At 52.8% G+C, this 13,565-nt stretch overlaps 2 protein-coding genes across 2 annotated transcripts; one reads left to right on the top strand and one right to left on the bottom strand.

The window, feature by feature from the left end:
• The first annotated feature begins 3,678 nt into the window (after positions 1–3,678).
• ABHD1 (abhydrolase domain containing 1) lies at positions 3,679–8,971 on the top strand. The gene is made up of 9 exons (XM_037146687.2): positions 3,679–4,045; positions 6,750–6,910; positions 7,235–7,417; positions 7,607–7,652; positions 7,795–7,907; positions 8,038–8,211; positions 8,317–8,365; positions 8,471–8,636; positions 8,760–8,971. The coding sequence occupies exons 1-9, from the start codon at positions 3,932–3,934 to the stop codon at positions 8,969–8,971; spliced, it is 1,218 nt and encodes a 405-aa protein (XP_037002582.2). The 5' UTR covers positions 3,679–3,931.
• Positions 8,972–8,990: 19 nt separating this feature from the next.
• Positions 8,991–12,769, bottom strand: PREB (prolactin regulatory element binding). Its single transcript, XM_037146686.2, has 9 exons — positions 12,535–12,769; positions 11,759–11,951; positions 11,342–11,562; positions 11,070–11,150; positions 10,844–10,968; positions 10,471–10,644; positions 10,262–10,334; positions 9,915–10,074; positions 8,991–9,732 (listed from the first exon to the last, which is right to left on the bottom strand). Exons 1-9 carry the CDS (start codon positions 12,667–12,669, stop codon positions 9,638–9,640), a joined length of 1,257 nt encoding a protein of 418 aa, XP_037002581.2. The 5' UTR covers positions 12,670–12,769; the 3' UTR covers positions 8,991–9,637.
• Positions 12,770–13,565: the final 796 nt, after the last annotated feature.

Raw genomic sequence — 13,565 nt, forward strand, 5'->3', positions numbered from 1 at the left:
GGTATTTTGTGTGACTGCGTGACCAGTGTGACAGCGTGGGCTTGAAAGAGTATGGCCCATGTGTGACTGTGTGTGGCTGTGCCAGAGGATATCAGTGTCACGTGTGTTAGGGTGGCTGGGCCAACTCTTGCTGAGTTGTTTGAGATACTCAAGTGACAGACAGCTTGAATATCTCGCTTTCCAGCAACAGTGTCACTGTGCGGCTGTGACTGTGCACATCATTGAGAAGTGGCTCCGTATGAGACATGGACGGGGTTGGTCTGGAGAAAGTGTCTTGAGGGCGATGGTGGCAGTTGTTTGCCAGCACAGAGTGCCACAGAGTGTGGCCGCAGCTCTGCGTTCAAAATGGAGTGTCCTGCATTTGTCACAGTGGTTGGTACCCCCACAAGGCTCCAGACTGCATCCTCATCCACTGGCCCAAGGACTTAGTTCTTCTTTTTTGAAGAATTTCAGAGACAGAGAGGAACTGAGAGAGAGACAACAGTTAGTTGTTCCACCCATCCATGCATTCACTGGTTGATTCCTACACGTGCCCTGTCCCACAGAAACCTTGGTAAATCGAGATGATGCTCTAACCACCTGAGCTACCCAGCTAGGGCGGGATTTAGTTTTTTGAATACATGACTTCTTATCTCTCTGGAATCTTCATCTTCTGCCTCTCCATCAGCTGCTTCCCATCAGCATCCGTCCCTGCTCTCACCAAGGTCATCCTGTTCTCTTTCCTGGGTGCACACTGATGGACACTACCTCCTTGGATCACAGTCTTCATTGGTTTCATCAGCACCATCTCTCTCTCTCTATAGTCATTTCTTCTTAGTTTTTTTCATGCTTCAGAATTCCCCTGGGCCGTTTCCTCACTCTCCATCTGTCCTTGTGTTCATCTGTTCATGTGGCTGCCATCACTCTGTATTATGGGTTGAACTGCATCCAAAATGTATGTGTTTGAATTCTAAGCCCTACTACCTCAGAATGTAATCTTTGGAAGTAGAGTCACTGCAGATATAATTAGTAACTATGATGTCATACTGAAGTAGGGTAGTTTCCTAATTTAATATGACTGCTATGCATATAAGACTGTGGATAAACACACACACACACACACACACACACACACACACAGAAGAGCATGTAAAGACACAGAGATTGTAGTGAAGCTTCTGCATGACCAGGATGACCAGGAAGGCCAAAGATTGCCAGCAAAGCATCAGAAATTAGTGAAGAGGCATGGGGCAGATTCTTCCTCATGGCTCTCAGGAGGAACCAATCCTGCTGACACTTTGATCTTGGACTTCTAGTACCCAGAATTGTAAGATAATAAACTCCTGTTGTTTAAGATAACCAGCTTGTAGTACTTTGTTATGGCAACCCTGCAAACTAATATATTATCTAAGTACTGATGATTACCGATTCTCACTTTCTAGTCTCTAAACCCCAGACTACATCGGAAATTGAACAGCATGCTGATCTGTGCCTGAATCTTAACGTATAAAGGTGACTGAGTGACAACATGGAGAGGTCAATGCCATTGAAAGAAAAGGTTAATGTTACAGTTTCCCTAGAAATAAGAGGCACAGCTTTCCCACAGGCCCACAGTGAGGAGCACCAGGGTAGGTGAGAAGGCAGAAAGTAGCCAGGCAAGATATAGGTCACAGCCTTTGTTAAGTGAGAAAGGTGAGGCAGGGCCTGGCAAACACCTTTGGATTGGCCAGTTTGAATATTTCTGGTGGACTGTGAAGGAAAGGGGCTGTCCCTGGCTGTCTGGTACCCAGCCCTGTGATGATTCAGCAGAAGGGAAAACACTGGTTTGGTATGTGTGAGTTACATGAAGGAAGTGGCTCAGAGTAGGACTCTGGATAGCAGGGGTGATGGAAACAACTTTGGCCATGAGTTTGGCTTTGTGATAATGCACACCAAACAGACAAATACAGAATCCAAAAAAACACAATTAGAATACCTACCAGCACCCTGACCTCTATGTGTCTGAGCCAGAATGTGTCCCCTTATCCCTCACACCATGCGCTCCCTCAGTTTTCCTATCCCAGAAGCAGGCACTGCCAGGCATCCATGAACCAGAGCAGTCAAAAACCTGGGGTCATCCATGACTCCTCCTTCTCCCCACACCTCCTACCTACTGTGAATGCAGCCTCCTAGTTTGAAGAGCTTCACTCCTGCCCCAGTCCAGGCAGCCATCATTCTGCCAAAGTTCGGTTTACAGCTCCCTAATTGGCCTCTCTGCTTCCATTCTCATCCTCCTCCCATCCATTCTCCAAGTACCCTGAATGATTCTTCTGAAACAACTCTGGCCCTGGCTGGTGTGGCTCACTGGATTGAGTGCAGTCCTGACGACAACCGAAAGGTGGTCGATTTGATTCTTGGTCAAGGTACACGCCTGGGATGCGAGCCAGGTCCCTGCTGGTGTGCAAGAAGCAACCAACTGATGTATCTCTCACACGTCTATGTTTCTCTCCCTCTCTCTCTTCCCCTCTTTTTAAAAATAAATAAATAAAATCTTTAAAAATAAAACAACTCTGAGTATGTTGCCCACCCCTTCATAAAACTCTGATGGCTTTTCTCCACCTTCAGGAAAAACTCTAACATCTTTATGTAGCTATTCACACTCCGCTCCTTGACCATCTCCTGTGCTCCTGACCAAATTTCTCGTGTCCTTCAAGAAGTCTCTCACATCCAGGCTTCTGCTTAGGCTGTTTCCTCTGTTGGAACAACTACTCTCTGTCTGCCTCCCCCTTGCCTGGGAAACTCCTCACTTTTCGGTTTCACCTAAAACGCATTGTCATTTAATACTGGGCACGCTTTCTCTGATCCCATGGCGTTCAGGAACCCTCCTCAAAGCTCCTGCTGCAGCAGGACCTTCCCTGACCTACAGCACACCCCGCTGCGGGGGTTGGACCCTGACTGCATTCTTGGATCTTCCAGAGAGCTTCTCAGTTACCTTGCTACTTAGTCTGGGCTCCAGACAAACTATATTGGAGTTGGGGCGTGGACACTGCTCGTTTTTAAAGGCCCCAGATGGCTCTGATCTTCGGTCAAAGTTGAGCGCCACTGCGCTGGTGGCAGACTCGTGTCCACCTCCCGGTGAAGACAGGGGGCGGCACCCCTGGGGCGCGCCAAGCGCCTGGTGGCAGAGGGGAGGGGTGGTATCTGCTGTATTTCCTTGACAGGGATTACATCACACAGAGCGACGTTGCACGAGAGCGGCTTCAACTCGTGTGTGTGTGTGTGTGTGTGTGTGTGTGTGTGTGTGCGCGCGCGCGCGCGCAACCGTGTGGAAGCCGCCCACTCTGTCCTGGCCGAACCCTGATCACATGACTACGAAGTGCTATCGCGCCCGGTGCGTCCGGGGTGAGGACCACTGTGAAGGGTGTCCCACTGTGACGGGAACCGGCCATGTCCCGAGAGCAAAGGTCACTGCGTGGCTGTACTCTGTGTGACAGGGCACAGCGTCGCCCCTGGAGCCGCCGTGTCCTAGGTGACCAGGCTGCCTGACTGGCCGCCTCTGCCTCCAGGGCAGAGTGCGAGGAAGGGGCTGGCGGGGCCTCACCAAGATGGCGGCGGCGGCAGGGGCGGCCGCCAGTCCTTCCCGGGGGCTGCCCTGCCCGTGACCGCGAAGCGGAAGCAGGAGACGGGGAGGCGCGGTGCGGAAGCCATTTGCAGGTCACTCAGTTCAGCTCCGCGGGGCACGGGACGCGGCACCCCCAACCCCGCGCGGCCCTCGCACAAGCCCTGAAGGCTCGCACACGGGGAATGGGGCGGGGGTCACCGGACCCCACCCCGCCAGCAGTGGAGGCGGGACCTGCACGGGCCGTCCAATAGCACGCAACGGGTGGGTTCTGGCACGCACCTGCAGGCCTACAAGTCAAAGTCAAGGTGCTGGGGCCAGTCCAGAACCTGCGAGTCGAAACCCAGCAACACTATGCTGAGCTTCTCCCCAAGCCCTCAGCATGGCACCTGGACAGAGCTGTTCTTTCTGCTTTGGGGTCTTGGCGCTGCCCTCTACTTGGGCTACTACTGGGCATGTGTGCCCCAGGTGGGTGTGGGTCCAGAGCTCTGGTGGGTGGGTAGGGGGTACTTGGGTCTAGGGGATACTTCAGGGGGTATTTGGGTCTAGGGAAAAAGCTCAAGCCTTTTGCGGGAGCTGGCATGATTGGGCCTCCCACCCCAGGTGAAATTGGATGCTTCAACCCCATCAAGCAAGCCACCGGCCCTGCGCTCCCGCCAGGCTCCTCTTTGCTTACCACCTTATGAAGAGTAATTTCTTTGCCTGCCTAGATTCTCTGCATCTGTCACGCTTCCAATGCCATCTGGGCCTTGCAGACACCAGAGGGGTGCTGCTCCCTATGGCATGCACAGACTGGGAGAAAGGTGGGTGGAAGGCGTCCTGCCACATCAGGGAGACATGCACACTAGGCTTTCCTGTTCTTTTCAGCAGTCAAGCTATGTTTCTCAGTAGGTGCACTGAATGAAAGACCCTGAGGCCTGTGGGGTTGTGGCCAACTCCCAGCATCACTCCAACAGATAGCAGGGCCTTGCTTCCTTCAGGACTGGGGGAGGTTCCTTTCCCTCCTGGCTCAGGATTAATGGGTAACCCTAACTGCGCTTGCTCATTCAGCCTTGTTTTAAGTTCTAGGCTCTCGGAGTATAGTACAGTTAAAAATTCTGAAGAGGTTGATTTTGATAAACTTGGAGATTATATCCTCACTGAAATTTAGATTAAATACCTAATTTACATATCCAGAAAAATCTAAATCTTTTTATACTCATTAAATTCTGTTCCAAGTAAATGAGTCAACAAGAAACCTATTGATTCAAGCCCTTTAAACAGATCAACAGGGAATTTTAATGTCACCTGACTTTTCTGCATTTTCAGAGCTTTCAGCATTCACATGTATTTTTTAATAAAACAAGTCTGCCTTAAAGCAATTTAAAAAGTTCAAACCTCACAAATACTCTATAAATCCTTACTTTATACAATATGTCTGATTTGGAAAGTCACTCACTTCAGACCATAACTATGCATTTTCCTTTGCAACAAGCCACAGCGAAGTCCGACCTTTGCCACTTCACATTCCAAACCCTCCCCTGACTTCCCATCCTGGTTAAAATGCAGGGAAGGTGCCATTCTAGAGGCCCTGAAGCCACAGTGTTTGGATTGTGCAGCACAATGGATAGGTATTTATTGATCCTTAATTCTCAGGAATGAGTCAGTACTTCACTATAGTTAAAATGAAACTAACCTACATAAATCAAACCTGTCACCTAATTTACTAGTACCTTATTCTGCACCACTGAGCTATTTGTTCAAGGACTTAATAAACTGATAAAAACTGAAAATCTTGGCGATTAGGAAGTAAGGCAGTACAGTGACTAAGAGCACTAGCTCTAGACATGTTCCAGTTCCCCCACTATCTTTGGCAAGCTTCACGACCTTTGACAAATTACTTGGCTTTCAAACCTGCATCCACAGAGGGATCACATTACCTGTCTCAAAGGGCTGTTAGGAAGACCACAGGACATTATTATGTAAAATGCTTAGCACAATGCTTGGAACAAAAGGAGCACTGAACAAATTTTACCTACTACTATTAGTGGTGATATAACTATTAATTCTGCTTTGCCTCGTTTGCTATGTGGTTTTGGAAAACAACTACATTTCTGTGAGCCATAGTTTCTTCACTCATAAACTATTGGGCTTAGCCTAGTGCCTGCATATAGCACACAATGAATGAATCACAGGTGTTATTATTCCAGGGCTTGAGAACCAGGGTTCGACTCACATCTCACAGCAATCACACTACCAACCTGGCCTCTCTAGTTCGTAATTCACCTAGACCCCTTTGCTACCAAGACTGCAGAAGAGATAAGAATCTGGTCCTCAGGTTCCTTAGGTCCTGCAACAGAAATGCAATTTCTGTTTCTTGAGTCTGAAGTCTTTTGGCTTTGTACAGCATACTCCTTCAGAAGCCTTCTGTGGCCAGTCCCTCTCACTCCCTTGGTCTGCTCAGAAGAACCAGGCAGAGGGGTTGTCAATCAGGCTCAGGGCCCACTTGCCTCACCCCACCCGTCCCAGTCCCATTATCTAATCTGTTATCTCCTTCCTGGCTGGTGTGAAGCAAGAGAAAAACCTGTTCACGTGGCCTAAGGTCTGGGGCCAGAGTGAGGAAGTGAGGCACTGTGGTAGGAAGACGCCCTTCAGTGGTAACCACATCCAGTAGGGAATGGAAACATGCAGTGCTAAAATCAGGGGGAACCAGTGGCCAGACCTGGTTTTGGGAAGATGACAGTGTGGAAACTTCAACTGCAAGGCAAAAGGTCACAGATCGAACGGTGCTGCATTTCTTGAGCTTCTGTCTGGGGTCCCAACCCTCCCTGCCAGGATCAGTAGGGCAGTTTACCTACGTTGCCTGCTATCTCCACAGTGGGGTGGTTCACAGATAAGCCAAGTGGGGGAGTCAGCCCCAGCCAGCTGCAGGAGCTCCCAGCCCTGTTTCTGAGCCAGTGCAAGGTCCCTCCTGGAGAGGACAGCTCCAAGACCACAGTCCTTTCAGCCCTAGCTGGACTATGTTAACAGGTGGCTGGGCCATTCCAGGCCGAGGTCTGCCCGATTTCTCATCCCCAGCTGCAGCAGCAGTGCCCTCCAGGCTGCCCTATGAAGAGGGGCCGCCGGTGTCAAGTGCCCTCACTGCTTTGGCACAAAAATCAGGAGAGTGAGGCAGATCATGTTGTGATTACAGAGACCTCGACTGGTAACGGGGTCCAGGTTCCTGGCCTTCCTGGAGCAACACTGTCCAATCACTGTGGAGACTTTCTACCCTACGCTGTGGTGTTTTGAGGGGCGGCTACAAACCATCTTCCGAGTCTTACTGCAACCTCGGCCTCCAGTCCTTTACTGGAGGTAAGGTCAGAAGGGGAACACCAAGCTGCAAGTATAGGGGAATCCTGTCTACCTCTTTTGAAACTAAAGCGATCTTGGCTCCCACCTCAGTGTGTTGAGGCTAAAGACGAGAGTGGCTCTGTGGAGGGATACCTAATTGCACAACCAGGAGGTAATATTTAACCTGTTCTGTCCCCTTTACACTGTAAGTCTTGTTTTGCCGAATGTATGCCCGCAAATGATGCTAATGGGAAGTCGTGGGAGTTGTTGGTAGGGCGGGGAGTAAACCTCTTAAATGCAGAGTTCCTAATGGTATCTGTGTGTGCCCTTTCCCCCAAACCACAGTGAGGTCCTCCAAACCCCAGATGGAGGACAGCTGCTGCTAGACTGGGCCGGCCGGCCCGGCGGCAGTCGGCACCCAGCCCCAGCCACGCAGCCTGTTGTACTGCTGCTTCCTGGGATAACAGGCAGTAGCCAGGAGACCTATATCTTGCACCTAGTTGACCAAGCTTTGAAGGATGGTTATAGGTAAGGATGGCACAACCCAGAGGGGTGGGGTGGTATCTAAGAACTGGTAACAGGGAGGTCAATTCAGATTCTGATAGTTACGGGGAGGCGGTGCTCTATGAAAGATACATCTCACTGGGCTTTCTGAAAGCTGCCAAAGGAGAGCAGCTTTTAGGGAGAGTCTGGCTAGGATGTACCTGTGTGCCACAGGGCTGTCGTTTTCAACAACCGGGGCTGCCGTGGGGAAGCACTGCTGGTGAGTACCCTCTTTCCTCATAACAGCTCTTCACCCCTTCCCTGGAGAGACCCTTGGCCCTGAACTTCTATTCATTTACCCTCCCATTTTCTGCCATCTGGCCCAGGCTGCCCTCCCTACCCAATGACCTGGTTTGCTTCAGACCCACAGGGCCTTCTGTGCTAGCAACACTGAAGATCTGGAGATGGTTGTGAGCCACATAAAGCGCCACTACTCCCACGCTCCACTGCTGGCTGTGGGCATCTCTCTCGGAGGGTAAAGGCTGCCTGGGCTTAACCCAAACACCTGGCCTCCCAGTGTGTTCTCCTCCACGTCTTCTCCCCATCTCCTTTGTCCACTCACTAATGCAAGCCTTTCTTTCACTGCCACTGGTCCAACCATGCAGGATACTGGTACTGAACCACCTGGCACGGACAGGACGGGCTGCAGGGCTGGTGGCAGCACTGACTCTGTCTGCATGCTGGGATTCCTTTGAGACCACCAGTTCCCTGGAGACGCCACTCAACTCACTGCTCTTTAATCAGCGCCTCACTGCGGGGCTCTGCCAAGTTGTGGACCGGTAGGGTCTTGGCAAGTGGGATGGGGCAGCAGACCGGGTAGGATGGCACATGGGCCAGGTTCTCTCAGTGCTTAGGTCAGGTCCAACCCGGGCTCTCTTTTGCAGAAACAGAAAGGTGATGGAAAAGGTGGTCGATGTAGACTTTGTGCTACAGGTATAGTCTTTCAACCACCTTCCCTCCACCCAATTCTTCTAATATTTCCTATTCCCTACTCTTATCCTAGCCTACCCCACCTTCCCCACCTTCCACCACCCACAGGCCCGCACAATCCGCCAATTTGATGAGCGATACACAGCTGTGGCCTTTGGATATAAAGACTGTGTTACCTACTACCACGCAGCAAGCCCAAGAACTAAAGTAGCTGCCATTGAGACACCTGTGCTCTGCCTCAATGCAGCTGATGACCCCTTCTCCCCAGCCCACGGTGAGCATGCTCAACCTTGATGCTTTAGGCGCCAAGGACAATGAGCTGTGAGGTGAAGCGGAGAGGGCCTGGGTTCTCAGTAGAGGCCTGGGCTCCTGACCTCCTCTCCAACCCCTCCCCCAGCCCTTCCACTACAGGCTGCCCAGCAATCTCCTTATGTCGCACTGCTCATCACAGCCCAGGGTGGTCACATTGGCTTCCTGGAAGGGCTGCTCCCCTGGCAGCATTGCTACATGAGCCGCCTCTTCCATCAGTATGCCAAAGCCATCTTCCAGCACCCAGCAGAGCTGCTCAGCCTCAAGGCGCTCTCAACTCCTGAGGGGGACAAGAGCTGACGACAGTGCCATTTAGGGACTCAGTTAAGTCTTCCCTTGTTTATTAAATATCAACTTTTCCTGTCCAATGGGCTGAGGTTCACTTTCCCTTTTCTCAGGGCTAGGGTAGACCACCAAGGAATTGACTGCATCTTTAGCCTGGCTGACCTAGAGCTACTCAGCTCAACCCACAGATTACTGCCGGGGTTTTCCTTTTGTCCCTTCCTTCCCTCATGCCAAGTTCCAGGCCGGTGCTTGGCCCAGCAAATGCAAGGGGCTCATGGGAAGAGCAGCTGGCCCCAGTGGTGAGGGTGGAGGGGAAACAGATCACTTCCGCAGGAAGCACTGACCCCAGATTCTGGGGCATCTTCACGTATCTCTGGAGAAAGGGTAAGCTCAGGAGCCTCCAGTGAGCAGAGGAGAGGAGGCAGGTGGTATGGCCTGGACTGCAGATGCCAATGTCCTAAGTGGATCCAAAGATGACGAACACAGGGTTCCCAGAACTCAGAGTCACACAGGGCCACAGCCAAGCTTTAACTGGGCAGGGCAGACAGTTCCGTCAAGTCTCATCAGAGGCCACCTCAGCTGTGGACCCAGGCAGAGATGGAGTAAACAATGGAGTCCAGGCTTCCACTTCAGTCCAGAAGGTGGCTGAGTCTAGGCCGCCGACTCCCTGGGAGCAAGAGGCTAAAGAAAACCTGGAAAGGCACTCTGGAGCAGCAGGATAGTCGTGAAAATAAGTCCAACACATAGCAGCAGCAGTAGCCACACAGGAACACTCCCTGCAGGGGGTGAGGGAAGAAGGCAGTAGGCAAAGGGCCCTCACAGCCCAGTAACCAGAACCCTCGATCGACTCCATTCACAGAGGGGGCAGCTGGCTATAAATAAGCAGCCCACTGTTCCAGGAAGCAAATTTTTGCTACAGATAAAGGTTTGGTAGTACCTGCCCACCCCAATGACTCACGTCGTGAGGGTAGCAGATGCAGCTGGCAACGACTATCCACAGCCACAGAAAAGAGGGCAGTTTCATGGGACCCAAGGAGCTCTGGACCACGACCTTTCTCAGGTAGAAAAGCCACATCCGTCACCACAATGCCATGGGATTCCTTCACATAGTAGAGGCGCTAGCGACAGGAGGAAAATGAGTGAGGGAAGCCCCAGGTGGGAACATTCATTCTGGAAAACATGCCCCTGCACCCCAGAAAGCTTTCACTCTATAGGCTGGGCCAGATTCCTTCCTGCCCTCAGGGTAGAAGGCCTAGAGTCCCCACCCAAAGGGCCCTCTGGGCTATGCCCACCTCTACCCATTACCTGGAGAGAGAAAGCTATGTAGATGGCCACAGATCCAGTGACCGTGCCCAGGCCTAGGAAGGTGCCCGAATCACTGCAATGAACAATAAAATGTGCTCTGTCCTAGAGGCCTGTACAGCAACACTCACTAAAAACAGTCCTCAGGCGGGACCCCTCCTGCTGTTCTGCCAGCCACCCTCACACCCAGCCAAGCCAGCTCTGTCTCCAACCTGACACTAAGGCAGGAGATGACTTCATGGCCACAGGGTTTGGTCCGAAGAGGCAGGAAGGTAGAGCCATCCCAAGCTGTGAGGTAGCAGGGTGGGGGCTGGCGCAGACGCTTGTGGGGGATTTGCACTGTGAAGAGTCGCAGCCCGGCAGGCTGGTCTGGAACCTGCCCAAACCTGGAAGTCAGTAAGAAGCCGTTTAGCCCCTGGGGCCTGCCCAGCCCTCCACAAGAGTTCGTACCCTCCTGTGCCTTGGTCCAGCATGAGGTCACACCCGCCAAGGCCACAATCTTCCCCAGCTCCCCCTGAGGCTTTTCCTAGTCCCCCACCACATCTAGGTGGAGCCTCTTTTAGCCACCCTCCAGGACCTCCCCACCTGCAGGCCTGGTAGCGATAAGGCGTGTTAGAAAAGGTGGGTCCATTCTCTTGCCAGTGCAGCTGTGTCACCTGCTGATCCTTCTGCCACACGAAGGCCTTAAGGTCCCAGCCCACCGTCACCAACTAGTCAGGAATCAAGATTCCAAAGAAGGACAGTTAGAAGATCCACTTACAGAAAACGAGCAGCATAACCACCTACTTTCTCCACCCTCTCACCTCCTCACCTTGCCATCAGGCCCCAAAGCCAGGTCCTCAATCTCCCCTCCATGGGCTTTGAATTCCAGCACTTTCTCCAGGCTGGGCACCTGCAGCCAAACCACCACTACGGTCAGCCCGAGTACCCAGCAAGAGCGGCCACGACCTCCACCCTCTTCTCTTCTAAGGGCCACTCAGCACAGACTTCCCTCACAAGTTCCCAGAAGCCATATTCAGTTTCTCACAGTTCTGGCTGTGCTGCTACCAACACGTATCCTCCCTAACCCCCCCCAAACCATACCTTCCAGACACGAACACAGCCATCCGTGCCCCCGGTGGCAAGCAGGGTATTATCGTGGTTGTAGCATACAACTTTCTGCAGTGGATCTGGGCTGAAGTCTGTCTGCACCGCCTGCAAATTCTCTACTCTCAGTCCTACCCCCTCCTGGTGGGTTTCAGCTCCGGATTTCTTCTCTGTTGGGGCTGCCCCCTTTCTCTGTCGAGGCCCCTGCTCCTTGGAACCTGCAATACACACAGCCCACCAGATTCTAGGCTTCTACAGCAAATAATACTGGTCCCCTCTCTACAGGGCTGGTGAACATCCAGCTTCCTGCCTGCTACCATAACCCCACTTCCAGCCCCACTTTTTCAGAGACCAAAATGAGAGTGTTCTGACTCATTTAACCCTTTTCCCAAAGCTAGAGAGACAGCTTCTCACCTGCTTTCTCTGCCTTGTTTTTGCCTTTCTGTTGGTGGAACTGGAAGCGCAGGAGCTGACAGCTGGCATCCTGCCCTGCAGCAAGGATGTTACCAGCCAGAGCCAAGTTCATAGTAGCCCGTGTCTCTGTGTCATGGGAGTGTAGTAAGGCAGCGCTCAGATGCCCATTAATCTGCTCTAGCTGCAGAAAATGCTGTGGGAGAGGGACGCGGGCTGAGCAAGGTCCAGGGCTGCCTGGGGTTTACCGCAAGCGCAAACGTGCGTCCTATGATCTGGTGGTACCCTACCCCTCCGTTTACCGCACTTTCTAGCTCACAAGGCTTTTTCTAACCCCCTACGCCCTCTCTTATTTTGAACCTCACTAATCTGTACAGCAGGCAGGGTTGGGAGCATTGCCTCCAGTTCACAGAGTTAATGGGCGACGATTAGGAAAGTGAAGAAAAGCTAGCCTAGGGGCCAAAAGCAGCACCGTCCCTGCTGTTGGAGGGCAGGCGGCCTCTGTGGCCTCCCCGGAAAAGGCCAGGATAAGACCCCCGTGGCTGCTCCTAAGTTAGAACTGAAGCCCCTAAGCAGCACTGTTACAGTTTTCACTTTACCTTAGGAGTCCCTCAATCGCCCTGTGATCAAGTTCTCCGCTGAAATTCCCGTCGGGATGCCCGGCTTGCCGGGGATTTCCACTGGGCAGCCGGAGGTGGGGTGCGGCCCGCCCCCGCGACCCTCCGAGAATCCCCCTCTGCCCAAGGTGTGACCCGGCCAGAGTGGCAGTGCGCTCTTACCACTCCATTCTTTATGCCCGTCTTGGCGGCGCCTCCTCCGCCCGCAGCGATGAGCAGCCCCGTGCTGGGGTCGACCTGAACCGCGTACAACGGGAACGGGGCCCGGTACAACTCTGGCGCCCGGCGCCGACCCATTCCGCTCTCTGCGCACTTCACTGTCCGCACTGCGGGGCCCAGGACATGTCGCTTCCGGCCTTCGACTCTTGCCCTGGCTGCTGCTGAACCCAACTCTGCCTCCGCCGGGAGGACTCCCGACCCCTCTCACACCCGCGACGTTGCCCACACTCGAACCACACACACAGTAACCCCCTATCCCCGCCCCGGTCTCGCAGACGTTCAGTACGCAAGCGCACCCAGCGCCCTCTCATCGCGCAGGCGCAGAACCGCCAAAACGCGTCAGCACTAAGCGGGTCGCCGGGCGTCCGAACACCTGCGCGGGGATTCTGTTCTCCGCCCCATTGTGACGTCAGATTCCGCCATCTTTCTGCGGGGCGGGTGTCGAGAGCTCCTGCGTCCCCGGAAGACCTTTGGTGATTTGGGAGGAGGCGGAGAAGTAATAAAGGTTAAAAGAGAATCCGTGCGTTAGGGCTGTGGCCTCCCCGGAAAAGGCCAGGATAAGAGTCTCGGTGCTGTAAAGATTTAATAAATCCTTGGATTAGAGCTGTCTACCTTCAAAGCCGACTCACACTAGCGCAGTCTTGACGTTTTACCCTGGAGATGCAGTGGTTTGTCCCAAGTTCTTACACTGGAAATGTGACCTGTGTCTCCTGCCTCTTAATGGAGGCAGTGCGGACTTTAAAAACAAACCTGGCTTTAAATCCCGAAATTGCCCTGTGGGCCGCCAGTTTGATTCCCAGTGAGGGGTTTGCAGGCCAGGTCCCCAGTGGGGGAGCCCACGAGAAGCAATCATGCATTGATGTTTCTCTTCCTCTCCCCCTATCCCTCTAAAATAAATATTTAAAAATAAATAAATCCCCCCCGGGTTAGTGGGTGGGGGCTGCTCCCCTCTGACATCCTCAGAGGCAGGCAAC

This window comes from Artibeus jamaicensis, unplaced genomic scaffold, assembly GCF_021234435.1.
Source record: "Artibeus jamaicensis isolate MK-2021 breed Jamaican fruit bat unplaced genomic scaffold, CSHL_Jam_final contig_465, whole genome shotgun sequence".
Classification (NCBI taxonomy): domain Eukaryota; kingdom Metazoa; phylum Chordata; class Mammalia; order Chiroptera; family Phyllostomidae; genus Artibeus; species Artibeus jamaicensis.